At 50.9% G+C, this 27,876-nt stretch overlaps 11 protein-coding genes across 11 annotated transcripts; 4 read left to right on the forward strand and 7 right to left on the reverse strand.

The window, feature by feature from the left end:
* Nucleotides 1–141: 141 nt before the first annotated feature.
* On the reverse strand, nt 142–1,793 carry GIQ15_01472 (MFS transporter; the record flags this gene model as incomplete). The annotated part of the gene is made up of 3 exons (XM_033548889.1): nt 142–1,400; nt 1,453–1,515; nt 1,574–1,793. 3 exons carry the CDS (start codon nt 1,791–1,793, stop codon nt 142–144), a joined length of 1,542 nt encoding a protein of 513 aa, XP_033409840.1.
* Nucleotides 1,794–2,830: 1,037 nt separating this feature from the next.
* GIQ15_01473 (uncharacterized protein) lies at nt 2,831–3,602 on the reverse strand (the record flags this gene model as incomplete). Its single annotated transcript, XM_033548890.1, has 2 exons — nt 2,831–3,143; nt 3,196–3,602. The coding sequence occupies 2 exons, from the start codon at nt 3,600–3,602 to the stop codon at nt 2,831–2,833; spliced, it is 720 nt and encodes a 239-aa protein (XP_033409841.1).
* Nucleotides 3,603–4,316: 714 nt separating this feature from the next.
* Nucleotides 4,317–5,390, reverse strand: GIQ15_01474 (dihydrodipicolinate synthase; the record flags this gene model as incomplete). The annotated part of the gene is made up of 1 exon (XM_033548891.1): nt 4,317–5,390. One exon carries the CDS (start codon nt 5,388–5,390, stop codon nt 4,317–4,319), a length of 1,074 nt encoding a protein of 357 aa, XP_033409842.1.
* Nucleotides 5,391–7,503: 2,113 nt separating this feature from the next.
* On the reverse strand, nt 7,504–7,939 carry GIQ15_01475 (uncharacterized protein; the record flags this gene model as incomplete). The annotated part of the gene is made up of 2 exons (XM_033548892.1): nt 7,504–7,719; nt 7,781–7,939. The coding sequence occupies 2 exons, from the start codon at nt 7,937–7,939 to the stop codon at nt 7,504–7,506; spliced, it is 375 nt and encodes a 124-aa protein (XP_033409843.1).
* A 590-nt stretch (nt 7,940–8,529) lies between these two features.
* GIQ15_01476 (uncharacterized protein) lies at nt 8,530–10,097 on the forward strand (the record flags this gene model as incomplete). The annotated part of the gene is made up of 3 exons (XM_033548893.1): nt 8,530–8,727; nt 8,778–8,909; nt 8,994–10,097. The coding sequence occupies 3 exons, from the start codon at nt 8,530–8,532 to the stop codon at nt 10,095–10,097; spliced, it is 1,434 nt and encodes a 477-aa protein (XP_033409844.1).
* A 622-nt stretch (nt 10,098–10,719) lies between these two features.
* On the reverse strand, nt 10,720–13,290 carry GIQ15_01477 (uncharacterized protein; the record flags this gene model as incomplete). Its single annotated transcript, XM_033548894.1, has 2 exons — nt 10,720–13,059; nt 13,264–13,290. The coding sequence occupies 2 exons, from the start codon at nt 13,288–13,290 to the stop codon at nt 10,720–10,722; spliced, it is 2,367 nt and encodes a 788-aa protein (XP_033409845.1).
* A 1,918-nt stretch (nt 13,291–15,208) lies between these two features.
* Nucleotides 15,209–17,124, reverse strand: GIQ15_01478 (uncharacterized protein; the record flags this gene model as incomplete). The annotated part of the gene is made up of 2 exons (XM_033548895.1): nt 15,209–16,926; nt 16,977–17,124. 2 exons carry the CDS (start codon nt 17,122–17,124, stop codon nt 15,209–15,211), a joined length of 1,866 nt encoding a protein of 621 aa, XP_033409846.1.
* A 2,972-nt stretch (nt 17,125–20,096) lies between these two features.
* Nucleotides 20,097–21,194, forward strand: GIQ15_01479 (uncharacterized protein; the record flags this gene model as incomplete). The annotated part of the gene is made up of 1 exon (XM_033548896.1): nt 20,097–21,194. One exon carries the CDS (start codon nt 20,097–20,099, stop codon nt 21,192–21,194), a length of 1,098 nt encoding a protein of 365 aa, XP_033409847.1.
* A 1,646-nt stretch (nt 21,195–22,840) lies between these two features.
* GIQ15_01480 (uncharacterized protein) lies at nt 22,841–23,732 on the forward strand (the record flags this gene model as incomplete). The annotated part of the gene is made up of 3 exons (XM_033548897.1): nt 22,841–23,027; nt 23,089–23,330; nt 23,394–23,732. 3 exons carry the CDS (start codon nt 22,841–22,843, stop codon nt 23,730–23,732), a joined length of 768 nt encoding a protein of 255 aa, XP_033409848.1.
* A 563-nt stretch (nt 23,733–24,295) lies between these two features.
* GIQ15_01481 (uncharacterized protein) lies at nt 24,296–25,538 on the forward strand (the record flags this gene model as incomplete). Its single annotated transcript, XM_033548898.1, has 2 exons — nt 24,296–24,312; nt 24,374–25,538. 2 exons carry the CDS (start codon nt 24,296–24,298, stop codon nt 25,536–25,538), a joined length of 1,182 nt encoding a protein of 393 aa, XP_033409849.1.
* A 187-nt stretch (nt 25,539–25,725) lies between these two features.
* On the reverse strand, nt 25,726–27,636 carry GIQ15_01482 (uncharacterized protein; the record flags this gene model as incomplete). The annotated part of the gene is made up of 5 exons (XM_033548899.1): nt 25,726–26,247; nt 26,302–26,631; nt 26,687–26,706; nt 26,764–27,409; nt 27,523–27,636. The coding sequence occupies 5 exons, from the start codon at nt 27,634–27,636 to the stop codon at nt 25,726–25,728; spliced, it is 1,632 nt and encodes a 543-aa protein (XP_033409850.1).
* Nucleotides 27,637–27,876: the final 240 nt, after the last annotated feature.

A 27,876-nucleotide genomic window follows, 5' to 3' on the forward strand; every position in this document is an offset into this window, starting at 1 on the left:
GGACACGATATCACGTGGAACAGGGGTCTGTTTAATTGTTTTTTCCACCAAAAAGTACACCAGGGGAAAGGGGTCAAGATTCATTATTCAAGAGACGATACACCAAGTTCACGGGGAAAGGACATTGAGAAAAGTGATCACTTATATGAACCACCGAAACTCTTCCACTTCCGGACCATCTCGAAGTCTTTTCGTTGGCACATCACTCGCCGATGTTTTAACGCCTGCCCGGCGATTGCGTCGCCGATTATCCCAAGCCATATACAAACCAAGTCCAGCTGCGATGCAAGCGCCTACGCCTCCAAAAATACCAGTGGTGATCAATGCAGGCTGATATTTTGGTTTATCCTTCTCACGAAAGATATTACTACTGACTAGTCCCATGAGGTTGGCCAGCGGCACGCCGACAGAAGTGAGCAAGACACGCCGTCCTTCATGGGCGACATTGTTGTTGTACCAAGTACTCAGCAACACGGATGGAGCAGATGTACCCCATGTCATCATGAAGGCGCCAAAGTAGGCAAGTCTTATGTGTTGCTCGACATTGTCGATGGAGGCATAGATCATGAATCCACTGAAGGTAAGGAGGAAGCCGAGGACGATGAATGGGGAGCGTAGACGGGTGGCGTCAGAAATGAATGCTAGAATCAGCAGCATTGCTGCACCGGTGCAGTTGGGTGCGACAGTGTATAGATTCGTCTTCACTGTTTCATAGCCTAATCGCTGTATGATCTGGGGCAAGAAGAGGGCAACAGACTGCAGTGGGACGCCGAGGCAGATCTCGATTGAAATGAAACAGTATGATGTGGGTTGTCTGAATATTTCAACGGCTTCACGGAATGAGAATTTCTCGTTGACGACGGACGATGAATCCACTTGTATACGGTGGAAGGCGAGGGCCTTCTCCTGCGCGTTCAAGAACCTTGCCTCAGCTGATGTGCGAGGGAGATACCAAAACGCAAAAGCGGAAAAGCATACGGTGCATGCTCCCTCGATGAGAAAAAGGTAGCGCCAACCTTGCAGTTTTGAGTTGGGGATTTGGAATACCCCGAACGCAAGTAGACCAGAGAAGGCGTTTGCGATATTCGACGCAGCGTAGAATATAGCGAGGCGTCGGGCCAGCTCCCCTCGCCGATAGAAGGTGGTTAGGTAGTAGATGACCAACGGTAAAAAGGCCGATTCAGACATCCCCAGTAGCCAACGAAGGGCAAACAGGCCACTGAAATTATAAGTGGTGGCGGAGAGGAGAGTCAGGGAACCGAAGCTGAACATGCATATCGGCAGGACACGGGCTGGACTATATTTCTTGCCGAGCATAGCGATTGGAGGTGCAAAAAGAACATAAGGAATGAAGAATATCGACAGCAGAAGGTTGTATTCTCCGCTTGCAAGATTGAGATCTATCAACCATTATTAACCACAGTTCTCGAGAGAAGTAGCAGTAGGACATACCCTTGCTGAGGCCGTTGGTCTGGGCATTTCCAATGTTTCCTTTATCGAGAGCATTGAAAAGATCTGTTACCGTTAGTTGAATCCTGTATGGCTACAAGGGGGACATAAGGAGCTAACGTACACATCACTGCGAGGACAGGGAGGAGTTGAATATCAAGCTTGGAACAGAGTGCGCGCTCTGCCTTATGGTCGACGACTTGAACCACAGCATTATCGGCAACCTGTCCTTCACCATCTTCAAGCGTGGTTTCACAGTTATTCCCATGACTGTTGTGGCTGGCTGACTCGATACCGTTCTCTCTGAGGACCCCGTCCGGCAGGATAGCCTTGCAATCATCCATTGGCGACAGTTTTGCCTATCTCGCGCAGATGGTCTCAAAAGAGTAGATGGCAGAGAAATCAGGGAATGGTAATGCCAGACGCCCTTCCTATAGCCATTCCGCAGTATCATGTCAAAGAAGAGGAGGACCAAACGACACAAAGCCACGAGACCAAGATGCTGAGGAAACTTCCGCGAGTAACACAGCTGATATCCGGATATGCCATGGTCCATGGTTCACTATCGATCAGGCATTACCCTGCTAAGCAGTGAATGTGAGTAGGAAGAGATCAAGTTATCCCTTGAGATACCTTGCCATTCTTTCTTAGCCACCTGGTTCCACCCGGTTGATATACATCTTTATCACCTCTAGGTCTCTGAGTAAATAGTGAAATGGTATAATCAAGACACTATACACACGACAGAGGATTGTATACAGGTATGATAAGGAGTATATTGAAGTAGAGGTTTGTGAATGGACGTTTGTTTAACCCCTTGTCACTTTATGCGAGTAAACTTCTGGGTGGAGCCTGCAACTCGGATTGCTATAAAACCACGAGAGAACTCGACTTCCAGAGTCAAGGAAGCAGGGAGGATTAGAGTATTTAAATATTTCTATCTACATGTATCGATGTTGTCCGGTGGTAGTACATCCAACTAGGAAGAGGTTGAAACTGGGATCCATTCTATCATTCTATTTATGTATGCTTATGCTCCGTGTACTACCTAGGGTATCGAATGTGTAAAAAGAATGGTACCAACACCAATCCCTGGTCCGTTGCGCCATAAACCATGGTTGTGCTCCGTAGGTAAAATAATCATGTCTCAAGAAAGGGTGAAGGTCGTCTGCTTGTTAGCAAGTACTTTGTGGGCGTTTACTGGAATGCACGTTTACATGCTTCCACCATGTTAGTGATGGCCTGTCTGCCAGCCTGCAGCACTCCATCCATGGCTAAAAATGCATGCGGCATCCGCTCCATAACTATCACCTCACACTTGACGCCAGCCTTCTTTAGCTTTTCGGCGTACTCCTCGCCTTCCTGGCGCAAGACATCTAGTTCACCTAGCATGATCAGCGCGGGCGGCTGGTAGGGCAGGTCCGTGTTCATAGTCGCGATAGGTGGCGTTGTTGGTGGTGTCTGCCGTGTTGTCCATGACTGGGACGACGAGAATCTGGAGCTTGAGAGCAGGCATAGAGCGAGCTATTGAGCGATGGGCTATGATTGCGGCAAGGTTGCCGCCAGCCGAAGAGCCAGCGACTGCGATGCGGGAGGTGTCGATGTTAAGTAGCGAGCGATCGCCAGACTGCAACCAGAGGAGCGCCTCCCAGGCATCATGGACAGCCGCTGGAAACGGGATTTCAGGACCAAGCCTATAAGGGTAAGTATATGCAGACAGGTGAAGAGATAGGGGTAGGGTCATACCTATATCCAACGGTGACCACGACACATCGTGCTCTACTACAGACATTCGTGCAGACTGCGTTCTCCGTGTCTAGATTACCCAGCACCCATCCTCCTCCATGGAAGTAGAGCATCACTGGCCATCCGGCATCGTTCTCGGGTTCATTCTCAGCGGCATCTGGCCAGAAACATCTCACCTGGACATCGGGCCCGTCGCTCTCCTTGCGCTTGATTGCAACATCCCGCGTCTCGCCAACGGGTATAAGGGGCCCGGCGCCGGGTATGAGCACCCCTGATGCTCGAGATGCACCTACGGGCTGGTAATGAACCTGCTGTAGGTCTTTGATGTGCGAGTTGTAGAATGCAACATACTCTGGGTGCAGGAGATCGCGGACAGACTCATGCAGAGGGTAAGGCGGTTGAGACATGTCTGCAGCCCTCGCTTTGTTCGTTCGTTTCGATATCTAGCTATCCTCGTCTTTCGGTATCTCGGTTGAGTGATCGGCTGTATCTGTTCCCTAAGCTCGAGTTTGTGGCTTGCAGCAAGTTGGCTGCTCGGCGCCTCGCCGATGCATGACTTTATAAACCTGGCCCTCCCTCCGTCACTCCGCCAGTTGTACTCCATAAGTAACTCGGTATTCACCCTCTTTGTTCTTCCTCTTCACACCATCTCGCATGTCGAAGTCGCATCGCACCGCTTAACCTGGAGTCTCCCCCACGCAACGCGGGACGAGCCAGAGCTGCGGGATTCCCAGCAAACTTTGCTAGTGGCCGGCGGGACCAGCATTGAGTTTTGCGTGGCTTACTTTCCAGCAGGAGAGCGGCTGAGGCAGTCGAAGGAGCGTGGGAGGGCAAGTTGCTGGTAGGCTGGGAGACCGGTAGCCAAGAAGGAGTATCAATATTCAGATTATCTATTTTTATCCCAAGCCAGAAAGAGCCAGAGCCAGAGCCGGAAGAGACCAGAAACAACCATAAAGAAGCCAAAAGCCATAAAAGAAGCCATAAAAAGAAAAGCCATAAAAGAAAGCCATAAAAAGAAAATCCATAAAAAGAAAAAAGAAAGCCGAAAAGAAAGAAGAAAGCCAAGGAGAAAAGCCCAGAAAGAGTCATTACTAAGTATAAGGGACAAGGGATAAGTACAGCTACAACGCCTTCTCAAAGTCAGCTAGCTCCTTGAACTGCATCGCATACGTATCCCGGGCCTCCGTCGTCGGCCGTGGAAGAGGTCTCCGTGCATTTTCCCCATAGCCATAATGGGACTGCATCGCGGACTTGATGCCAACGACACCACTCTTGATGGCGGCCCAGTCGCCGCGCGAGAGGACGTCCTGCACCTCACGGGCCTCTTGCATCTTGCCCTCTGCATACAGGTTTAGCAGCAGCATGCATGTCTTGGGAGCCAGGTTCGCAATGCCTCCGATAATCCCGGACCCCCCACCGATCATGGTCTGGAGCGTAAAGTCGCCTGATCCTCCGAAGCAGAGGAACGTACTGCCCGCACTGCTGGTTCCGTTGCCGTGGCTGTTGCCGTTGCTGTTGCCGTTGCCATTGCCATTGCTGGCGCTTGCTAGCTTTGTACTGTGTAGACGCTGTGCGGTGGCGACGCGGTTGAGTTTTCCCGTATTCCCACAGGTGAACTTACAGCCCACGATATTGGGGTGCTTGCTTAGGGCTGTGATCGTGTCTGAATCCAAATCCAGCCCTGACGCAGCAACAGGGTAGTTATATATAACGATTGGAATGGGAGAGGCGTCAGCTACATCTGTGAAGAAATGCATGATCGTGTCTGCATCGAACAAGCCCCGGTAATACGAGGGCGCGAGGACAAGGGCGAAGTCCCCCCCGCTTGCGTATGCATCACGACATAGCTGAATGGTCTCGCGCGTTGACTGGGCACTGCAGCCAACCATTAGGGGCATGCTGGCATAGCCGGCGCTGTCTAGAGCCTGACGGGTATTTTCTGTGATGGAGTTTCGCTCTTGAGAAGATAGATGTATGGCCTCTCCGTTGGAGCCATGGACGGTGATGCCTGTGACGCCGGCCTGGGCTAGTCTTATGGCATGTTTTGAAGTGGTAGTAAGGTCGACGTCTTCGGTGACGGGTTCAAAGAAGCAGACTGTTGGCACGTAGAAACCCGGAGTCAGGGTGCGCACCCCCCTGGTGACGGGCTGCAGGCTACTCCGGCCCATGTTGTCGCCATTATGCATTGGAGGCATTGGGTGTAGGGATGAAGGAAAGGCGGAAGGCAGAGACGACGGCATTCAAGCTCGATCAAAGAGATAATATAGGGAATGAAGAGGTTTTGATGTTCAGCGTAGGAGTAGGGAGTATATATATATCAAAAGGCAGACCATTGACCGTATATGTCGAAGTTATCAAAAGGAGCAATGGAGTTGAATTGAGGGAGTAAGAAACAAGATACCCCCCCGGTGATATATATATGCCTCCACGCTTTGCATGGCAATCCCGGGGAATAAGTAGAGTTAAAGGGCAAAGGGTAGTTGGAAGCCTGAGGGAGGTCGCATCAGCGCCCGGAGGCGTGGGTGTGGAGAGAAGCCGGCCAACATTGCATAACGATTGTCCCAACCAATGAACCCGAAAACGAGGGCTAGAACTAAAAAAAGAAGGTAAAAATAAAGGAGAACTTTGAAGCGAATCACAAGGCCAAAAGATCGGTGTGAAAAGAAAAAAACATGAGAGCGTGGAAGGCCATGCTTGTCAAGGCCAGCCTTAGCTCACGATCCGGCTGATTGGCATGGTCATTCATTGTACATAGTACGGAGTGGCCGTGGGATGCGCGGGTTGTGGGTACCCCCGTACCAAGTCAATCTCCGAGCGATAGTGAGAGTCCGATAGCTGAGTATCGCACTTACTCCGTATCAGAGGGCGGAGAGAGCTGGAGTACGGAATGGTAGAAGGCCGGAAGTTGTTGATATAACCCATGTTTGTTTCCTCTATCGACTAGTTAGCGTGTGCAAAAGAAAGGAGAAAAAAGGGAAGAAAAAGTAAAGTAGAGACCAAGGAGAAAAAAGCAAACAACGACGCTGTGGAGAACCGAGTCCGATCAACGAAGGAATCAGGGAGAAGAAGGCCGGTATCCAATTCGTTGAACCAAACGAGGAGAACGAACAAACTAGCAGCAGCGAGAATCCGCACCCGCAATTTACGATGGGAGATACGGCGGAAACGGCGAACGGCGATTTCATTTCTTTTTCCTCCTCCCTTGCCCACTGAGACCCCCATGTTATGATAGCATACGTACCCATATAGGTACATTGGCCGATGGGGTTGGTGCTTGCGATTGTTCCACGATCCATGACAAACAACGGGAAAAAGTAAAAACTGAAATATAAGTTGCTCCATAAACTATAAAATGATAGTCCTATATCATGGCGCTCGTAAGTACTCCGTATACCCTCTTTTAGTGCTGCTGAAGAGTCAAAGGCCATCGTTTCAGTTAGCTAATGAGTAACTTACGGACAGGCTTAGGTTTCGGTTAAAAATAGGAAGGATTCCCGGTCAGACTCCAGATTAGGACACCACTGCATCAAACCCATGGGCGTGGGATGCGCTGTGATATATAGTGCTCAGGGATTTGCCTCTCGGGGAATTGCTGTCTTGTTTTGTTGAGGCAGCATCAGGGCCTTGCATGGGTCGTGGGTGCTGGTAGCTTAGCGTTGGTGGTGATCACATTTTGCTGCATGCAACGCATCACTTCTCAAGGCGGAGGATGGGATAGGATGAGATAGGGATGGGGCCTTGCAGGGCACCCCCACCGTCGCCGCAGTTGCTGCTTGCCTAACTGGGTGCAGCTGAGCAGCTGGGCGGATCGACTTGGAGATGACCTTTAGCGGGAGTGACGCGAGATATACTGCGTAAGTCCTTTGACCGCTCTGGACTGCTAGTCTAGCTGCTGGGAGGCGGAAATGGTGGCTGACCCATAGTTTCCCCGAGACGGCTTCCAGATGTTTTCTCGCTGCCGTCAAGAGCTGTCTAGAACGATGCAAGAAGGTGATTGTTTCTTTTTCTTTTTCCTTTTTTTCTTTTCTTTTCTGTTGTTTTTCCCACGTGGAAGTTAGCGGGATATTGCTTCTGTTTCGGTTCGTTGATGTCTGACAAGCAGGACAACGCATGCTTAATTTGAGATAGTTGGGCTAGCTAGATACATTGGATTCCTTCTAGCGGAAGACTGGAGAAGAAAGAAATTTGAATATAAGGCTAGGTCAGAGTTTTCCTTTTTTTTAGATATAAGCCGAGCACTCAATCTCGACATCCGTGTTGCGTGGTAGGGTCTTGACCGCAACGCATGTTCGGACCTACTCCAAAGGGTTAACGCCCGCCAATAAGCAGCAGTGGGTGAGCGGAAGTGCAGGAGGATATGCAGTGTCGTACCGGCTTGGGCTCGAAGCTAAGATACTGAGCGTAGACCTCGTTGACGGCTGCAAAGTCGTCCATGTTGGCAAGGAATACATTGACCTTGAGCAGCTTCTCAAGGCTAGATCCTGCAGCCTCTAGCACCGCAGTGATGTTGCGGAAGATCTGTGCCTGCATCACCACACCGAGTCAGTTCTTCGCATCCTCATCGACGCTCTGCCATCAGACGTACAGTGCGGTCCTTGACTGTCCCCTCGACCAGTTCGCGGGTAACTGGATCAGTGCCAACCTGGCCGGAGCAGTACACGATGCCATTGTGGATGATGGCCTGTGAGAGCACTGGCAGTGGCGCGGGCGCCTTGTCGGTGAGTACAGCTCGTTTGGCAGCCATCTTTCTCTTCTTCTTCTTGTTGTTCTTCTTCTTTGCTTCTTCTTGTTCTTCTTCTGGTCAAAGAATCCAGCGTGGGGGAAGATACTGCTTACGTCATCTGCGCATAGCCCTTCCTCTCGTACTCTAGTTCAAGACTAAGCAACTCTACTATATGAAGTTATCCGGCTGTCGTGCAGTAGTCACAGTCTTCGCATGGAGTATTTGATTGCCAGTGAATGGATACAGACGGCGCCGGCTTCGGGCGATGCGATGTGACTGGTATATTCCGGCTTCCATCTCTCTACGAGTGAAAGGCCCTGATTCGACCCGCATCCCCCCAGCGGCCAGCTCTTCTCCCTACATCCTACATCCCAGCAGATGCTCCCCCCACCAAGCACCAGCAACCAGCAAGCACCAAATTAGACTGCAAATTAGACAGCAGGGAACCGGGGCTAGTGACGTTCGCCGCGGAGTAGGGCCCGCAACGCCGTCGATACCACAGCGGCTCACCGACAAGAGGGATTGGTGCGAGCACATTATCGGGATATTGAGATCCAGGCCACATCATAGAGACAGAACGAAGAGGAGAGAAATAAGGAGATAACGCTGCTATGACGTCGAACATCGCTAATCAACCGAATGCTGAGGCAGCCGAGCTGAAGGCGCGGTATGTCGGCCGTATGCTACAGGACGTCGATGGCCCAGTGCCGGTTATCGACCGCGAGGTAGCACGGCGTAATTGCCAGGTCATGCTTGATGCCGCAGACGCTTTGGATGTCGACTTCAGGGCACACGCAAAGACTCATAAGGTAATGTTGTATCCCCCGGATGTATTGACGTGGGCTGACGATGTTGCCAGACAACCGAACTCACCCGCTTCCAGGTTGGGGAGAAGTCGGATTCCGTGCGACTGATAGCGTCCACGCTCGTGGAAGCAGAGCAGTTGACTCCATTCCTGAAAGAATGTCAATCAAAAGATCGGAAGGTAGATGTATGTTTCCCCGTTGCAACCTTGGGAGGAGGTGCCGCCGTGCCCCTGGATGATGGTATAGGACTAGGTTGACGGTATGAACAGTTGATCTACGGCCTCCCCGTTCAACCATCTTGTTGCCCGCGTCTGGCTGAACTGGGTAAGATACTCGGCCATGGAGCAGTGACATGTCTGGTTGATAGCACCGAGATCATCCCGTATCTATCTCGCTACCATGCGCTCTGCGGCATGAGGCTGGGCATCTTTATCAAGTTGGACACAGGCTATGGTCGCGCCGGTGTAGCTCCCGATAGCTCGCAGTTCGACGCCATAGTAAACGAACTCTACGCCCTGGAGATCAAGGAGCCACACCTCCTGACCCTGCGTGGCTTCTACTCGCACATGGGACATAGCTATGGGTCTGACAGCCCATCGGAGGCAATGGATTACCTGCGCCTGGAAATCGAGCAGTGCGAGCTCGCCGCGAAACGTGTCTCTGCATTGCCTCCTCCCGTCCAGCCCGACGGAGAAGCCGACTACTCGCAGCGACGCTTCATTCTCTCCGTCGGCGCCACGCCTAGCACCACCTCAGCGCAGAATCTCACGGCCTCTCAAACACTTTCCTTACCTGGAGCAGACAAGGTCAAGGCACTGATCGAGCAAACTAAACAGAAATATGACATCGAGTTGCACGCGGGTGCATACGTGACGTTGGATGTGCAGCAGTTAGCCGCCCGTGCGCGTCCGTGCAGCTCACATCTATCATTTGATGACATAGCGCTTACTATGCTCGCAGAGGTGGCATCGCTGTATATGCACCGTGACCATCCCGAGGCGCTTGTTGCATGTGGTTCGTTGGCTATGGGCCGTGAGCCATGTCGTACCTATAGTGGCTGGGGTATAGTTACACCCTGGCGCGAGCAAGCAGGTGATGACCAGCAGCAAGGGAAGACAGGTCACTATGATCCCGATGGGGACAAGACGGGTTGGATAGTCGACCGTATCAGTCAGGAGCACGGCATTTTGCGCTGGAACGGGTCGCGAGAGAATATGCAGCCACTGCGAATCGGCGAGAAACTGCGCATCTGGCCAAACCATTGTTGCATTTGCTGTGCAGGGTTTACCTATTTGCTTGTTGTTGATTCGACAGCCCAGGGAACCGAGAAGGACCGCATCGTTGATGTTTGGCAGAGCTGGAGAGGGTGGTGAGTATGAACGCAGACAACGGACAGACACGGATACACACGCTATTGGGCCATTAGAGGTACATATCTCCATTGCATCATATTGTTAGACACGGTGACGGCAAGGTGCATCAAGGCTGGGGGCCGGTACATGGAAGTAGCTACGGAGCATTAAATTTCAAATAGAGACAAGACTACCTGCTGTGACTCGTTACACACGGTCCACTCCGTTATAATCGTCATATTCTCGTGCCAACGTCGATCATTAGAGAAAGGACAGGCGAAGACGCAAGTAACTCCATGGTTCCAACACCAATGCTAACTATGCTGTGCAGTGCTGTGCAGTGCAGTGCTGGATAAAAGGCTAGACGCAAGCTGGTACGAATCAGAAAAGAGTAAAAAGCAAATCAGAGTAGAGTAATCGGAAATGACAGTAAAAAAGGGGGAGAAATCAAAAAAAGAGAGCAAATCATATCTCATATCTTAATTCCTCGTATCAATCTCATGAGAAACTCAAATAGCAATGCAGAAAATTTCAAAATCAAAAATCAAAATCAAAAAGAAAAAAAGTAAACCAAGTGATACAAAATGGTTACAGAAAGGGGAAGGGATAGAAACCAACGAACTCATCATCCAGGACTTGGAAACTAGAAGCAGTCATCGGGCCACTCGAATTGGTTTGTCTTCGCAGCACTTCCCGCATGCTCAGCTGGCAACTTGGGAACGGGCGGGATATTCTCGTTCCCGTTTTTCCCCGGCGTGACGGTGATAGGTTTATCGTTGTTTGCTTTACGACGGGGTGTAATGCTGTGCTTCTTGGGACTGCCGGGCCGGGATATCATGTCTGCTGTTGGAACCGAGGCGGGGCGTGGGGGTGGAATTAGAGCTGTGTTTGCATTTGTATCTGCGTTGTGTACTTGCATTGGCATGGGCTTTGGCTTCGAGGCCAGGGGTGGTTTGGTAGATGATGGAATGGGAAGAGGGGCCGGAGTCGAGATAGCTACTGCCTCGGACGCGTCGGAGCCAGCATTGTCAGAGGTAGTGATTGGGGTTGGGCTCGAGATAAGGGCTTGCTTTCTGGTCAGGGCTGGAGCTGGAGCTGGGGTTTGGGCTTGCTTGGGTCTGGATTCGGACCGCGCGGGGACAGATGCAGGGCGGGTGATTGTTTCGTAGCCCGAGAGGTATTCTGGTTTGTTTTCTTTTGCTCTGCGAGATGGCTGGTTCCGTCGGACCTCTGTCTCGGCGCGTACATCGCGAGGACGAGGACGCGGGCCGTTTAATTCGGTGGAATGGCGGACATTGCGCGGCGGTGAGGAGGCGTCACTGTTTTTAATTCCCCTGCTATAGGTGGTCGAGATCCGACGACGCCGGATACTTGCAGGGTCGGGGGATGGCGACTTGCGTTTTCGTGACGGTGGTGTGCTTCCGTCTGTGGTCTGGTTGGCGATCGTGGCGGTGGGAGTGTTGGTAACATCCGCTTCTCCAATTCGTGGGGTGGTGCGCCTTAGTCGTGGCTCTGATTTTCTCGTATAGATTGGCTTCTCCGGGCTGGATTCTTGCTCTGACAATTCACAAATGGTGTCTGGTTCTTCTTTGTCGAAAAGCAGCCTCTCCGAAGGCAGGGAGGGTAATGCCCCTGGAATGAATTTCTTCCTCCTCATCCGCGAATATCGCAAGTCATGAGCTGAAGGAGCCGAGGCGGTTGGAGGACCAGTAGCATTTGTGTCTCTTTCTGACTCTTCCTCTTTGCTTTCGCTCTCGTGTCCGAGCGAGCTGAGCTCCCGTTTGTATTTCATAAGTTTGTCTTCCAAGTTACTAACCTTTCTCCGCAGTTTGGTTTCCTTGGCTAGGTCCTTGTTGGACTGTTCTTTCCGAAGAGACTGGCCGATGTTGAGGAGTGATCGGGAGTTCTTGATTGTTTGAATTGAGGAGCGTTTGGTGGAAGAAGGCGGATGTTGCCGTTCAAGTGGTGTCGGGGGGAGTTCCTTGCTCGTGCTAGATTGAATAGATGCACTTGGTCGATGGGATTGCGGCTGTGGTGTTTGAACTGGCGGCAACTTGGTCGGACTAGCGGTGCTTTCCCTCGAGTGTCCGTATCTATATGTTGGAGTATGGCTTCTATAGGCCGAGGAAGCCTTGTATTCCTCGTAGGCCTTCTCGATGCGTGCGGCTTGAGGTGTATCAGCCAACGAGGCCATTGACGCTGACCCTTTGGACGAAGAATCTTGGCCCTTCCAGATCTCAGAGACGTTCCCCCATACGCCCAGCGGGTTGAATGCGGAGACAATGGCCTTTCCGAATCGAAAGACGCTCGAGGAGTGTTTGGAGTCGGCTACATCGCTATCGGCCGTGTTGACTGAAGAAAAGGACGCCTTCTTGCCATGTTTCCCATGTAGAGTGGGAGTTACGGGTGTATGTCCGGTCGACTGCCATCCGTTTGCGCGTCTGCCTCTGACATCATTGCGTTCATCCATGTAATTTGAAAGTAAATACTCCTGTTCGTCCCCGATGAAAGTGGATGGCGGCTGCGTGCTGACCCGATCATTCATACTCCCTTCTAGGAATCGAGATTGACGTTCTTGTCTCTCCCTAAGTTCCGTGACGTCCTGTCCTCTGCGTGAACGAAGGCTGGGTTTCTCAGACACTTCTTCTTCGCGAGCAATACCATTCGAAGCCTGCTCGCCGTCCCCATTCATCGACCAATCATTAGACCGAACGCGTTTCTGAGCTGAATGTGGCTGGTACGAATGGGCAGCGTCAGCACTGAAGCGATTGGGATTTGCCTCGCTGCGTCGATACACTGAATGGGGCTGGGCATCTTCTTCACCCAGCGGGTATGATTTGCGTTTTGAAGGCCCCGTCACCACGGCCCTATTGGTATCGCCGTAGTACCTGTTTCCATGGCCATTGCTAGGTTGTGTAGAAGCAGCTGCAGCTGACTGTTGTAGCGTGCTCTCCAGCTGGCTATCAACAGTGAATTCACCACCCTGTGCCCAATAGTCCGTTAATAATGTCAACAGTGCAGGAATGGGCAATATTGATCCCTGATATTGGGAAGTGGGATAACCAAGGATATACAAATCATCGAGTCGTTGCGGGTGGTGTCATGCTGGATCTGTGGAGCGCCAGAACAGGATCGTGGCAGCGTGAGATGTAACCCGGCCACGACGATAATATTAAACAAAACTTACATCGACCATTCTCCCCCGTCGAGACATGACTCGCGATCCTCTATCCTCCCTCTAGAGAGCAAAAGTCATCAAGCCGAGTAAACTGGATAAATGCATCATTAGCCACGTCATGTTGTTTGGATGTTGCATGTTCAATCTGGTTAATTGACTTTTCTAACTGCGTTCTTGTTTGTTTGTTTATTTATAGTAAAACGCGTACACAACACTTACCAGGCACAATAATGACGAACAAACGTATGAACGAGCTACCTGCTCGTGAAGATGCAGATAGCGACTCGACTCCTCGACTCGACTCGACTCGACGACCACCGTCCTGGTCGTGCTCGGATTGTTGACGTTGGCGGGATGTAGCAGGTTTGTGAAACACAGGGATCCAACTCGAGACTCGGTCGATAGACGAGAGCAGTGATAACGAGATAATGACGACGAGATAAAGAAGAGAAAAGGAAGAATGCAAGCGTGAAGGACGTTGCTGATAGTGACGAGCGAGGAATCCGTGAATGAAAAAACCTACCTTTTCGCCTCCCCCACGCCAGACTCAGAACATCCTCAACGACGACATAAAGGCCATGGGTCCGTCAAAATCTGCTTCTCCTATCCACTTCAAGCCAATCCACTCCCCGCACTCGGAGATGAGCGCGTAACGGAGTCGAGTCGAGTGGATGTTTGTGCTGCGTGGAGAGGCAGAAGAAGAAACGAGACGCCGGAGTTAGGGAGAGGGAGGGTTAGCGCTTCCCGCGGCGCGGTTAGTTAGGTGAAGTCAGCTACAGGGAGACAGGCAGGGCAGCCAATTACGCGCTGAGGGATACTCTACGGTACATACGGAGTACAGTGAAGGCAAGGAAAAGAGTGATGGCTATAGTATGTAATGTTTTTATATTCCCATTTGTTCAATATACGGATACGATAGATATACCTAAACGAAACAGCACAACAGATCGATCAACAAGGAAAGGAAAAAAGGGGGCGTTTAGGAAAAAAGATATTAAACAGCACGGGCAATGGAGACCGAGCGGGGGATAGCGTGTGCGAAAAGAAAAAATAACGAGAGATGAAATAAAACATTTCGAATGGTATGGATATATTCAGAGATTAAGGCAATCGCTCGAAGGCCTGCGTCCGTCCGTCCAAACCTGGTTCTGCGTATATCTTCAATTCATTTGATTGGACTTTAACCTCCTTCAGCTGACTTTTTTGTTTCTCGGTCCGTTCAGATGACGTTGCTGCGCCTGTATATATAAGATAAGAGATAGAGATATAAATAACTGAGGAGGAGGGGAGGGAGGTAGAGAATAGGAATGAGAACAGGTTAAAGTATATCTGAGAAAAAGGTTGGTGGGGAAGAAGTGAAGTAGGAGAGGAAGAAAGAGGAGAAAAGTAAGTCAAGGGTGTGCTGGATATCATAGAAAGGCAAAGAGAGAACAAATTCAATAAGCGAAATAGAAGACGAACAGAAGAAACCAAGACATATCAGAAGGTGACCGTGAAATCGAGAGACGAACATGTAAAATAGAGAGGATAGCCAGTGAGCGTATAGCGGGAAGCTGGGTCGGGCTAGCGTTGAAAAACCAGTTCTGAGAGGATCGTGTACTCGACGCGATCTAACGGCCCAAAGCCAACCAAACCAAAGCATATAGAACATTTGACACAAGGGCAAAACAAAACCAAGCCAGCTAGCTAACGAAAGCTGCGCAGCCAGGCAAGCAAAATACCACCAATTCCCAATTCCAATTTTTTTTGTTGCGGTAGAAAAAACGATCTGATCGCTTGGTGAAAAGCGATCGGTCCAAACGTTGCTTTGCCAGGTACTGGAGCTGGAGCTGGCGCTGGCTGTCTTGGTATGGTACGGTTGGTATATGGCACATGGATAAAAACACGGACAAAGGAAAAGTCTCCATCCAGGTGGAATAACAGACAGAACCGATGCGATGGTGGGTGTAGGCGTTTAGGCTACTCGGGCTGGACCGGCCATTCTGGTGGCTACTCGTCCGTCGGCTCGCTTGTAGGTCATGTTTCCAGCGATACTGCCATCGTCGTCGTCGAGATCGTGTAGACCTGCAATGCGAGAGAGGAGGCTTGCTCTGCTATTCGCGCCAGAAGAGGAGGAAGTAGATGGTGGAACGATGGAGTCTGCTCTCTTGCCGTGGTGGAGAGGCTGGGAGAGATGGGCGGAGCCAAAGACGTCTGTGTGGCCTCGCTTGGAAGAGAGAACGGGTTCGGAGCGGAAGGACCAGCCTTTGCCGTGGGTTGGATCGTAAGTCGGTGGTGGTTGACTGTTTGACGACGAGCTGGAGTTTGATGAGTGCGTTTGTTCTGTTGGCGTGGCTGGTTCGATGACGTCGTTTGCAGTGCTTGGGTTGTATGGTGGGAGAGATGGGGCGGCGGCGATGAGAGAGGATGGAGGTGGCATCTGTGGTGTCTGGGAGGTTGTGGAGTGGTATGCTTTTGGATCTGAGGAGCGGTAGTCGTATCGTGGTGCGCTGGATGACGATTCGTGTGGGATGGAGATGGGCGGTAGACTCGCCTTGGGGTTGGGGTCGGATAGCTGTCTGGATGGGGTGTGTGGTGGTTGTTGCTGCTGCTGGTATGGTGGGTATTTGTTCTGGGATTCGTATTCTGTGCTGGTCGAAGAATGGCGTAGGTGTGTGTAGCTGGGCATCGGCGAGGAGTATGGTCCTTGGGTCGGTGGGTGGTGTGGTGGCTGCTGCTGCTGTGACTGCTGTTGCTGTTGCTGTTGATGCTGTGGCGGTAGCTGGGGAGCGCAGTACTGTGGTTGTGGTGCACCAAAGGAGAGATGTGATTGACCCTGAGACTGCACTGGAGGACCAGGTAGGGCCATCTGACCAGGTGCTGGCTGCTGGTACTGCTGAGATGGTGGTCCCGGTGGAGGAGGTGGTGGTGGATAGCCGTACCCCTGAGCCACCGACTGAGCGCGCTGTGGTGTTGGGCAGTAATATCCTCCCTCCATACCAGAGTTGCTGGTGCTTCTCGGTCGCTCGACGGGCGTTCCTGGATGATACGAGTCCGGCGTGACATGTCTCTCATCGTAGCCGCCGTAGTCCTTGCTTGATTTCGGTTCTCGACGACGCATACGCACGTCACGTCTGATACGCACTCGACAGCCCTGCTCAGCCACGATACGCGAGAGGGTGGTGCTCTCGGACAGTCCAGGGAACTTCTTTGCACTGAACACGGTGAATGCAACGGTCTTGACCTCTAGACGGAAATACATGCTCTTCTGTGGCTGCTTCGACTTCATGGGCATGGTCATACCGGTGGTCGAAACGGTGCCTACGGGTGCAAGAGCGACTTTATCCTCATCTTTAGCGTCCTTGGGCTCCTCGTACAGGCTGAAGTTGAGTCTGTACAGTCCCTCGTGTCTGACGGAGAGATCGGGGAAGATGAAGTAGCCTGCCTGGCTGGGACGGTCGAGATAGGCGATGCCAGCGACTGGAACTCCCGTCAGCACCGGACAGGAAGGCGGTTGGCCCTGGACTCTGCCGTGGGCGAAGGGACGGGCCCATTCGAGCGTGGCAAAGAGGAAGAAGTTGGCGTTGTAGGAGAAGGTGACGTCTGTCTTTTGCATGTCGTTGTTTGGGTCCGACTCGAAGATGCGCATCTCCACGATCGGTGGCGGGTCGACAGGCCGTCGGTCCGCGGATGCTACTCTCGTCAGCGATGTTATCAATTCAACAATGGTCTAGGGTACGTACATTTGGCACCGGCGCCGCAAGCTCTGGCGCGTTCTGGCTGCTGCATGACCCTGAGCGAGTAGGTGATCTTCTTGCCCTCGCGGGTGATTCTGGAGGAGGAGTGTTCGGTCTCATTTGGAGGGTGAAGGATGGATGATTTGGAAGCCATTTTGGCGGCGGGTCCCGGAGGACGCGAGCAGACGACAGTTATCTCACTTCTCGAGTCAGTCTATCGTGTATCTTCGTGGTGATGATGTGATGGTTGATGTGATGGTTGATGTGATGGAGGGCGCGTACACACCATGCACCGACGGCAGAGTCAATTGTGTACTCGTGCGGTAAGACGAGCCGTCTGTCTATTCTGTCTATGGTGACAGAAGTGAGTACTCGTAGATATGTCGTGAGTAGAGAGGGAGGTAGAGAGGGAAGTAGTAAGAGAGAGTAGGAGAGAGTAGTAGGAGAGAAGAATAAAGAGCAAAGAGTAAGAAAGAGGGAGGCGAGGACCAGGTCCGGGGCTCTGGGGCCGCACTGATGCCCCCGGGCCCAGCGTATGGTAACGGGCGTGACAGTACAAGGGTGTGTCTTGGCTGATCTTGGCGCTTGGCACTGCTGCTTCGCTTGGCTTCCCTTCTTCCTTGGGCCACGCCGGCGGGCTGGGCCGGCAGGGGTGGAGACACTAGTCCTTGATCAGGAAAGGCGTCGTTACCACCGTACTGCCCGTTTCTTTCACTTCTCTCGTCTCTCTCTATTACATCTCTCTATTATCTCTTCTATCGCCCTCTCTCTCTCCCTTTTCATCTTTTTACTCCGTACTGGTACGATCTATGTATAGTATATGTGTTAGCATGTGAGAGCAGGGATAGTGCGCGAGTCAGGGCGCCACTGGTAGCATGCGGCCCCGCGGAGAAAGTGGGCGCAAGAAGGTTTTCCCTGGCGGTAACAAAGAAAGAAGAGAAACTCAGAAAGTCAGAAAGTACCGAATACGCCTATTTAACCCCCGCCAAGACCGCACAACGTGGCCCATATAACCACCTTCTTCTCTGAGCGACTCTCCTCTCCTCTAATCTCTCGTAGTTCTCAGTGATATATATACAGTGAGTAGAGAGAGCAGAGAGTACAGAGGAGAGTGAGTATGGATGATCGATCCAGTCCGCCACCAACCAAGCTCCCACCTGCCACCGCTAATCCCAGCATTAATGCATGTGCAGTGCGGCGAGGCGCATCTGACCTGCCCTGACTCCATACGCCGATTACTCACCCAGCACCACGAAGGCGGGTTCAGGAGGAACAGTCGTAGATTGCCTGCCACACAGCCTGGCCAACCATCCACCACCAACCATCCACCATCCACCGACCAGTCGACCAACCACCGACCAACCAACCAACGGATCCAACCAACGGGTCCAACAGACAAACAGCTGGGTTATCGTCTGACCAAGCCCTCACACACGTCCATCCAGCAGCAGATACCATGTCGGACCTTGCCATGGTAACGGATCGGCCGTACATACAGTACATACACTCCATCTAGTCTATAGTCCATCTGGAGTATCTGAGTATCTAGCTCGGACGGGCGGGAGGGACACGGCCTTCTTGCATGCTTATAAAGGAATGTCAAAGTCGTGCTTGTAGACAGGGTGTCAGTTCGTGCCATGGCTAACGGTATATTAATGTCGACAGGTAGCTGTAACTTGTAGCATACGGCAGATCACCAGCGTCTTCTGCCGTCTGGTTTCTTGTTTCGGGATCTGGAACCGTCGCGTCGGGTGCATTTCCTTGTCAAATAGCACGATACCTGTACGGAGATATTGGTGCACAGAAACTGCATCGCCATACAGCTTCATCTTCACGTCAGGCTGATTTGTGCTAGGTCTGCTCCTCCAGCGCCAGAGCCACGTCGCCGGTGCCCTGCTTCTTCACCTTCGTCTGTTGGTTATCGCTGTCAGCTGTCTCTTGTTATCCTGTTGGTCTCGAAACACTCTTGGCCGCCCGTTTCATCGCATATCTATCTGTAACGGCGGGATTCCCAGGGCCGGGCGGAAGAATAACTCGAGAGGTCAGATCTATTCTTGTCAATGCGGATAGCTAATAGTTCCGGCACGCTACATCTCTTAGTCCCGTTCGCACTCCATCCAAAGCAGAGCTTGCCTGGAGAGTACTCCATATACCCATTTAGGCATAGCAGACAATAACAACAACAGCCACGCAGAACAGCCAAAAAGGCTTAATATATATCTATCACGCCAGTCACAAGTGTTCAATAGTGAGCCACGCGGGTGAAGCGACCGTCGACTCGCCCGATTGAGCAGTCCAATTCGTACCCTGCTAACGAATCAGTTCTCGTACGAAGCAGCGAACGAAAACGATAGAATAAAACGTGGCGTGGTCGAACTTCCTTTTTCCTGGCTATGTCGCTGGAAAGCTACTTGACTCGCACCGACGAAAGTTGCAACGGGGAGGAGACACGAGCGAGGATTAACACGCACGCCCAATCAATATTCCCGTATGAACTGCGGTATCAAGGGATTACAGGGAGAGAGCGAGAAGAGGTCGAAGGTTTGACCAGCAAGCCCTCCCCCGGTCCGTATCTAAATCGAACAATCCAACCACAAAGAAGAGAAAGGCGAAAAAGCAAGCACAGGGAGGCTTAACTTAACTTATTCTGGTGCTTTGCTCCGGTACAGAAAAAAGATCTGTTAACTCTATATATATTCCTCCGCCCAGTCTTACATAACTTTCTGGTCAAGGTGACGGGCGCGTGTTAGCGAAATTTGAGCAGTGCGTCTATCTTTGTTCGCTGATATAGCTGGGAACTACCGTTAAGGCCGTGCGATGCCAGGATGAAGGTCGTGGTTCTTCCGTATGCCTCGCTTCTCGCTTCTGGAGAGAAATGCGACAGGTGAGGTTTTATGCACGCATGATGATCATGCAGTGTATTTATGACTGATATATGTATTCTCTGTAACTTGATGCGCGTCATCGGCTGGGATCAAATCAGCTTTGAAATCGTTGCATCACGGCCGAAACGCCTTCATTCGCTCCTTGTGCCACCCGTCATCGCACAGCCTTGGCGTCACACATACACAGAGACATAGACAAGAGCAGGAGAAAGGGATAGATATACGATGCAGCCTCCTTTCAATGTCAGCCGTCGTCACTTCAACTGATGTCCTCGCGGTATATGATACCCTGGCCTCGATAGGCGAGACGGTGCTAGAGATTGAGATCTTGCCGGAAGCCCTTGGCCCGTTCTTGAAGGATGATGGCGAAGGCGGCGGCGACGTCGGATATATAGGTGTCACCAAGAAGGCGCTGGTGCGGGCATTTACTACTGCGCGACGGGTGTTTTTCGAGTCTAGAAAGCTGCGAGAGACAGAAGAGGATGCTGCATCGGCTTCGGCTGTCATCCTGGTGTTTGATTCAGAGCACTTGACGGCCTGCAACTGGCGGAAGCGAAGGATCCAGTCGAGGGCTGGCGACGACGACAGGGGATACAGACACCTTTTATCCGTCGAGTGCAATTTCACTGCCTCCTTGCTTCGGTCGCCTTTACATCGTCATGCAAAGTCGCCGACGCTGTGGTATCATCGCTTCTGGGTCATGGCCCAGCATGCGAGATTACCAAAGTCTGAGCCTGAGTCAAAGTCTGAGGTTGAGATGCTAAAGGCTGAAGTCGACCTTGTGCTGCGGGCGGCTGGACATCATCCCATGAACTATTACGCCTTCAGCTACTTACGGCAATATCTAGCCCTGTTGGCTCGGATCGTTGGTGGTGATGATGGCGATCGATCGGATCACATCACATACGAGGTCGAGGTCGATCCCGCAGCGAACAGGGGAGTTACTTCCCGCCTAATATCCGATGCTCATCTCGTTACCACGGTGCGTGACTGGTGTCTACGTAACCCCGGCGATAATTCAGGCTGGATGTTCTTACTCCATCTACTCTCGCTTATGGACGATGGCGATATCCAACACGACGTCGTACAGTGGGTTATCCTGTTTGGGTTTGACGTGCGATGGCAAAAGGAGGCCCTCTGGACCTTCGTTCAGCTAGCTGTCTTGAAGTTTAAGGTCGTGTCTGATCTTGCTTGTACGGTTGCTGCCGACTCCAACGCCAGCGCCAGCGCCAGTGAGCAGGGTCAGGGACAGGGACGAACAGTGGCAAGTGAGACTAGCCCAGACCCAAGGCCGTGGAAGAGATGGGCTCGTAGGGCGGCTATACCAACTACAATATGACCGGCATTGCTGGTACGGACGGGAGCTAAGCATCGTGGCGGTTTTTACACGTTGCTTGAAATACAAGCAGTGTTGCTCTTCACATACTGGCAGAAGTATACGAAATGTAAGATCTGGACAAGAGAGGATAAGAATAGAAAACGCTATAACGCTATCATTGAATCAGAGGCTGTCTTGCTAGGAATAACGGGCTTCCTGCATCTACATCGTCAATAGCCAAAACCTTCCGTACCGGTGACTGGACGTGCAGGGTAGCGTCGTGTAGTCGAACAAGGCCTTGTTGATCCCGTTGCCCGTTGTGTAGGTAGATATAGTCTTGACCAGGACAACCAATAGCTGAACATTCAACACTCAAACAGTTTCAAGAGAGAAACATCCAACAAGTATTCGCTAAAGAAGGACGGCCGTATAGCTGTATCACTTCTTGCCTTCAGCGGCAAGCTTCTTCGCATTCGCTACAGGCTGTATCAGTACCTTCCACCACGCAAGCGAAATAACGAGTGACGTACCAGCTTCCTGCTTCTTGCGCATAATCTCAGCCTGAGCCTCCTTGGTACGAGCGAACTCAGTGCCGCTCATCTCGTTTTTCTTCTTCTACACGAGGGGTCAGCGCTATCGCTATCGATAAAAGCGAGGAGACATACCTGGCCTGCCGCCTCCTTCAAGTTCTTCTCTCTCGCCTTGTCACGCTGGTTACCGCGGGCCATGTTGCTATATTAGTTTCACACGGGACGACACGATGCGATGTGATGCGTACGAGACAGGACTGGTTAGCAATACAGATAACGGGGCTGCCGCTGGGCGCGTAGAGAGAGGGAAAAGAAAGTCGATCCTGTTCGCTTCGAGATCGAGTGGCCAGCGTCAAAAGTAGAGGGTGGTCATGTGACATGGACGTTTCCATGGGGTTAAAGGGACGATTGGCTGGCGATGGTCGAGAAGAGCCGTGTTTCAGCGTCGACAGGGCGCAGATGCGCTGAGATGAACGATATCCAGTCCCCAGGGGTGAAGACAGGCCATCCTGAGGCAGATGAGAGCCGCTGGGCTAGGACGGGGCCAGGAAGGGCCAGCTTGAAGTCTTCCCTCAGAGGTTGCCCTTGTTGATACCCGCTGGAGGCTGCATCTATGTATAGACCCCCAGCATTGCTGTTTCATGCTATTCATATCATTCAAGTACTGTACTATGGGGGGAGATGTAAACTAATTCTTCCATTCAAGGTTTCTTCTTGCGCCTATTGTTCATGTCCTCTTTTATTCTCTTCTTGTCCCCGTCTCTTCTCCTCTCCCTCATATTCACGTTTCTGTGTTTATCCAGTGCTGCCATCAATGGCTGACCTGCGATATGTCTAATTCATTACACTCTTGACTGAGCTTTTCCTTCTATTGATTATAGTGTTACTCTCCAGGCTGTTCAGCCATTGCTCATCCTGCCGGCCAGGCTTCTTCCTACTGCTTCTACTTCTACTTCTACCTACTTCTCTTCTCATCTTCTATCTTCGTTCAATATCATCCTCTTTAACTACTTCTTTGATCACTGATATAAAGCTCATATATCTCCTTCAACCTCCAGCAATACCAGGACAAGGCAATCGTCCGACTTTCTCTACCGCACCTGTCAAGATCACACATAATACGGAAACATCCTCGAAATGGCGTTTCCAAAGCTTCCCTTGGCCGGTCCGGGATATGTGATCTTGAACATCGTCCGGGTCATGAACATCATCTGTCTACTCGCCATCATCGCAGCCAGCGTTCTCTTGCTAGTGAAGACTTTCTTTGTGTCCAATTTCTTCTTCTTCGAAGCTGTCACCCATGTTGCGATTGCATCCATCAGCTGTACGTTTCCCTGGGACCTTCCATGCTAATATAACTGTCAAAAACCCTAACATGATTGTAGCATTTCTCATCGTCTCCGAACTCAGCATCTTCCGCGGATATTTCGACCGTAACTGGCCTCTTCTTGGCCAGGACTCAGGCTTCATTACACTTGGAACAGCCATGGTGCTACTTGGCATATCAACTCTAGGATATTTGAACAACCAAGCCACGAGCCAGGATGCAATAGGCCTTCCATTCTGGAGACTTATTCTGGGAGCCGGTATAGTCTCTATCGTCACTGGAAGCATTAATATTGGAATGGTTCGTATTCAAACTTGCCCCGTAATTTACCACCCTGCCCACTTACTGACCATGTTTCTATAGAGCTTCTTATTCCGCGACTCAGATCTCGGAGTCTCTGCACGCCATGTTCGTGCTCGCGGAGCGGTCGCTACACAGGAAGCCGTCACACGCAAGGACAGCTACAAGTCATTCCAGCTTTCCCGCAAGGGGTCTCTGCCCACGTATAGTTCCTCGACTTCAAGTCCGCGGTCTGCATCAGTACGCCATGCTCCGCGATTTCCAATTCGCATTTCCTCTCCAGTCATGACTACGACAGAGGAGTTCGCAAGGTCACCAATTACACCAAAGTCTCCAACAGCTGCAGACCTGGCTGTTCCCAACCTTGCCCACCATCCCGCAATGTATTCTAACCACGTATGATGATATCTCCCTGGGTGGAATGTGGATCAGGATTGCGCATAAATATCACCTCTGCCAAGTGTTCTTCTTTGATTACTGAAAGCTTTGTCTTTGTCGAATCTCATTTGTCATTTCTTGCACGGTTATTAGCAGGCGTTTCGGGTAGGGCGTTGTTTCATGGTTTTATTATATTGAGGACTCGTTCATTTCCGTGGTTCCGTGTTACTTTATTTCCATCCAGGCCAGCGAGTGTTAAGCGTTCAAGGGTTGTGAAATAAAAAAGAACATATTTTCTATTTAACCAGAAGACTCTAACCCAGTGTTTCTATCTTGATATCGTTACATCTCTTTGTGCTGAAGAGAGTAATGGTAGAATGTAAAGTCACTACTATGGAGATCCCTGTAGATAAAGACCCAGCTCCGCGCTTAAAATATATATCGATGACACCTATGCATATACAAGAAAGCTATCAACAACAAACCACCAGAAAGATACTCGCGCGGTGCAGGATGGTTCAAGTTACTGTTCTCTAGAGTCCATACTATTATACTCCCTTCCTATAGCAGAATCTAGGGTATTGAAGATGCTCTCCTACGATATGTACGTCCATCAACCACGCACCTTGCCTACGAAACTGCTAACATTCAAACAACCGCAAAAGCATCAAGGGGTTAGCCATCTTCTTCGCGCCCATATTAATACCCAAGGCAATCGCACTCTTCCGCTCAGTTAGCTCTCACGTCGCAAACCGCCCGCCTCCTCAACCTCTCCCCCCGCTCGCCTCGCGTGCTCTTAACATCCTCTTCTTCTCGACCGCGCTTTTCCTCGCTCTCAGTCTCCCGTCCGGAAACAACGTACTATCCAATAAAAGTTTTGGAACAAATGATATCTTTAAACTCACGAATTCGCGCTTCAATACGCCTACGGAATTACTCTTTTCGCGCCTAAGGCGACTAGGTGGACAGTATGAAGTTGAAAGCGAACATGATTCAACCCTCAAGAAACTATTTACCTCCCCCATTGCAAGGGGAGTGTATTTACAACTTGGATCAGAGCCTCTGATAGCTTGTCCGTTTTGCTCGCTTGACAGCTCGATCACATATCTGCTGTATTATCTACCATTTAACACTCTTGTGCCGCATCTCTTCCACCTACTCGTCATCGGCGCAGTGACTTCTGGCGCTATCGTGGGCCCCAAAATAGCTCGATGGAGGAACAAGTTTCTCATCGGCTCCGTGGTGCTATTCGTGCTTGAGCTGTGTGTTATCCTACGAGCGACCTCTCCTCTCTTTTCCCTCACAGAAAATACGCCCAGCGCTCAGCGCAATAAATGGACAAACATATACAGTCACTACCCAGACGCTCCAACGAGTTTGCATGTTCAGCTAGTCACGCTGCGACCTCTAGCGTTTACTGTGTTTGACGCCATTTGCGCAGCGCTTATTTATCTATCAGCTACAGATAGGCTGTTCTATACCCCTCCCACGCCCGCCGAGCAGGCACAGCAGGTTGTATCGATGTCTGCGGCGACAATGATGACTGCCTTGACAAGGCTACAGGCTCTCAGCGTGACGAGAGGTGCGATCGCACGCGATCCGGAATTAAGTGCAAAGTATAGCGCTTATCATTGCGGGGGAGGAGGAGGGAAGGGAGATGACGAGTGGATATGGCAGGAGGAAGAGGTTATCAATGCTGTGGCAAAAGTGATGAATGACAGAGCTTTGCAGTCAAATACCCGTAGGAATGAGAAAGGGGTTGAGATGCTTAATCCGAGTGAGTATGTGGATACGATTACAGCTGGCTTGGAAGACCCCGTTAGTAGTTGACATTTGCACAAAAGGGGATGATCTAAATTGCCTTTGACATGTGTATGTATATAATTCGTTGGATAGACTAGATGGGAATTAAGATCGGTTGCGCCGAGATAATGTAATGTGTATTATGCTTGTATATTATATGTACACGGTGTATTCTAGCCTATAAATTCCAAACACGCAGCCAGGTAGCAGTTGGCTACTGCTTAACCCTGGACTCCATAGACGGCACTGTGTCAACCTCCACGAGAGGACCCTCGTACACCCTCCGTGCATAGGCAAGATAATAGACAACACTAAACACAACCACAAATGCCCAAATAACGACGCTATAGTTCATATCTCCCGCTGTCGGAACTGCTTTGGCAGGGAAGAAACTAAATATCAGAATGACTGTTAGGTATATGCATCCGAAGATATTGATGGCTATCCCCAAGGCGCCGCGGACATGCCATGGTCCCCAAACTAGGCGGGCCCCGGTAGTGTTGGCGAGGGCCGGGCCGGTGTTAGTGGTCGAGGAAGGGTATGACACGCTTCCCGTGCAGCGGTGGTAGAGGAGCAGGATGGTGGCAGTCAAGTAGCTGACGTATAAACATGCGACTGTTAGGGAGACGATAATGTTAAAGGCTGTGGTTGAGCCGATGACTATAAGAGAGAGAAGAATGGTAATGGCAGCTGTGACGAGAACAGATGTTAGGGGAACTTCGGTGCGTCGCTCAACCTGCAGATTCAAATTAGTTTATATTCAATGCAAGCTGTAAATGGAGATACAAACCTTCGCCAATGCCTTCCACCCCGGAAGACCTCGATCTCTCGCAAACGACCACGTCATCCGGGACGTAGAAGCGAGATAATTGCAGTTTGCAAATAGAGCAAGCGTAACGATGACTGAAGCCATCGTTGCGGAGCCAGCAATTGAACCCGTAGCCTGGACGAAGATTTCCATGAATGGGAAACCGGTTGGTGATGCTAGGGCGGCGGGCAAGTTGACTATGCTAAACAGGGTCGCGATGAGCATGGCGAGGCCCAAGCTGCCGTTTATGAATAGTGTAAGGATTATGGAGCGCGGGACTGTGATAGACGGGTTTTGTATCTCCTCAGACATCTACATTGGGTTAATAACCGTGAGAATAAAGGTTAGATATGGGAATGAGACATACATGATATGCACCATCGAGACCTATAATTGTTATTAGCAAGGGATGCATTATTTAAGGAACATAGAAGGGTGACTTACCCAAGAAAGCAAACGCATTTCCTATCAATCCAACTAGGAACGATACCCCTTGACTCGACCAACCTCCCTCGTTGATGAAATTCTTAAAAACCAGACTGGCATCATTCTTCACTCCAAACTTAACGAGCGGTATCAAGACGGCCAGAAACCCAACAATATGAAACGCCAGAGCTATCTTCTCAAAGGCAGGCAACAGTCTACTCGTCACAGCATTGATAAAGACACAGTACAATGCCACAGCCCAAAGAATCAAGGCTGTATGCCACGATTTGGGCGAATACGACGGATTAGTCAATGTAACGAGTCCCTGAATCATCGAGCCGGTCAGAAAGCAGGCGGAAGCAAAACCAGCCTGCCATCCAGCCACGGTCAGCCAACCGGTAATGTAGCTGAGGAATTTGCTGGAAGACTTTGGAGCGAGCATGGCGACCCAGTGGTATTGGCCGCCGGATGTGGGAGCCATGGACACCAGTTCGGAGAGGGTAGTGAAGACGGCCAAGTTGCCGACCCAGATTACTATGTAGCCATACACGATGCCTGCATGGCCGCCATTCTGGAGGCCCGTGAGGAAGAGGATCAGTGACGCTTCCCAGGTGATGAGGACAGCGCAACTAAAGCCTAAGATGGAGAGAAAACGGAATCCTCGCTGATAGTTTATTAGTTAATGCATATATATATTAGTTAAGCATATATATACATATATCCAGGTGATCGCTATTGTTAAAGGTCTTCGAATGCAAAGATGGGTATGGTACACACCCTAAGAACTTGCTTCTTCCCTAAACGCCTGAGTTCTTCGCGATCAGCGTCTTGAAAGGAGCCGTCATTATATTCGTTGGCCGGCTCGAACGCCTCGCCACGTTCGTTTCCCATGAGATGCAACGGCAGCGTGTATCTCTTCAGCGATAAATAGGGAAATCAAAATCGTGTTTATTTTTGAGGCTGAGAGCAAAGTCCGAAGCTGTCGAGATAGAAGTCCGTATGGAGAGTGGTTATATAGAATTGGGTTTGACTAGGATCAGCTAGCCAGGGTGGCATCCGGCGTAGATGAACGCTTGGAGATGCATGTGTGACGGAAGAGCAAGATCCGAGCTAGTTCTGCCTGATACGAAG

Source organism: Arthroderma uncinatum, assembly GCF_011692745.1.
Source record: "Arthroderma uncinatum strain CBS 119779 chromosome Unknown scaffold1, whole genome shotgun sequence".
NCBI classification, from domain to species: Eukaryota; Fungi; Ascomycota; class Eurotiomycetes; order Onygenales; family Arthrodermataceae; genus Arthroderma; species Arthroderma uncinatum.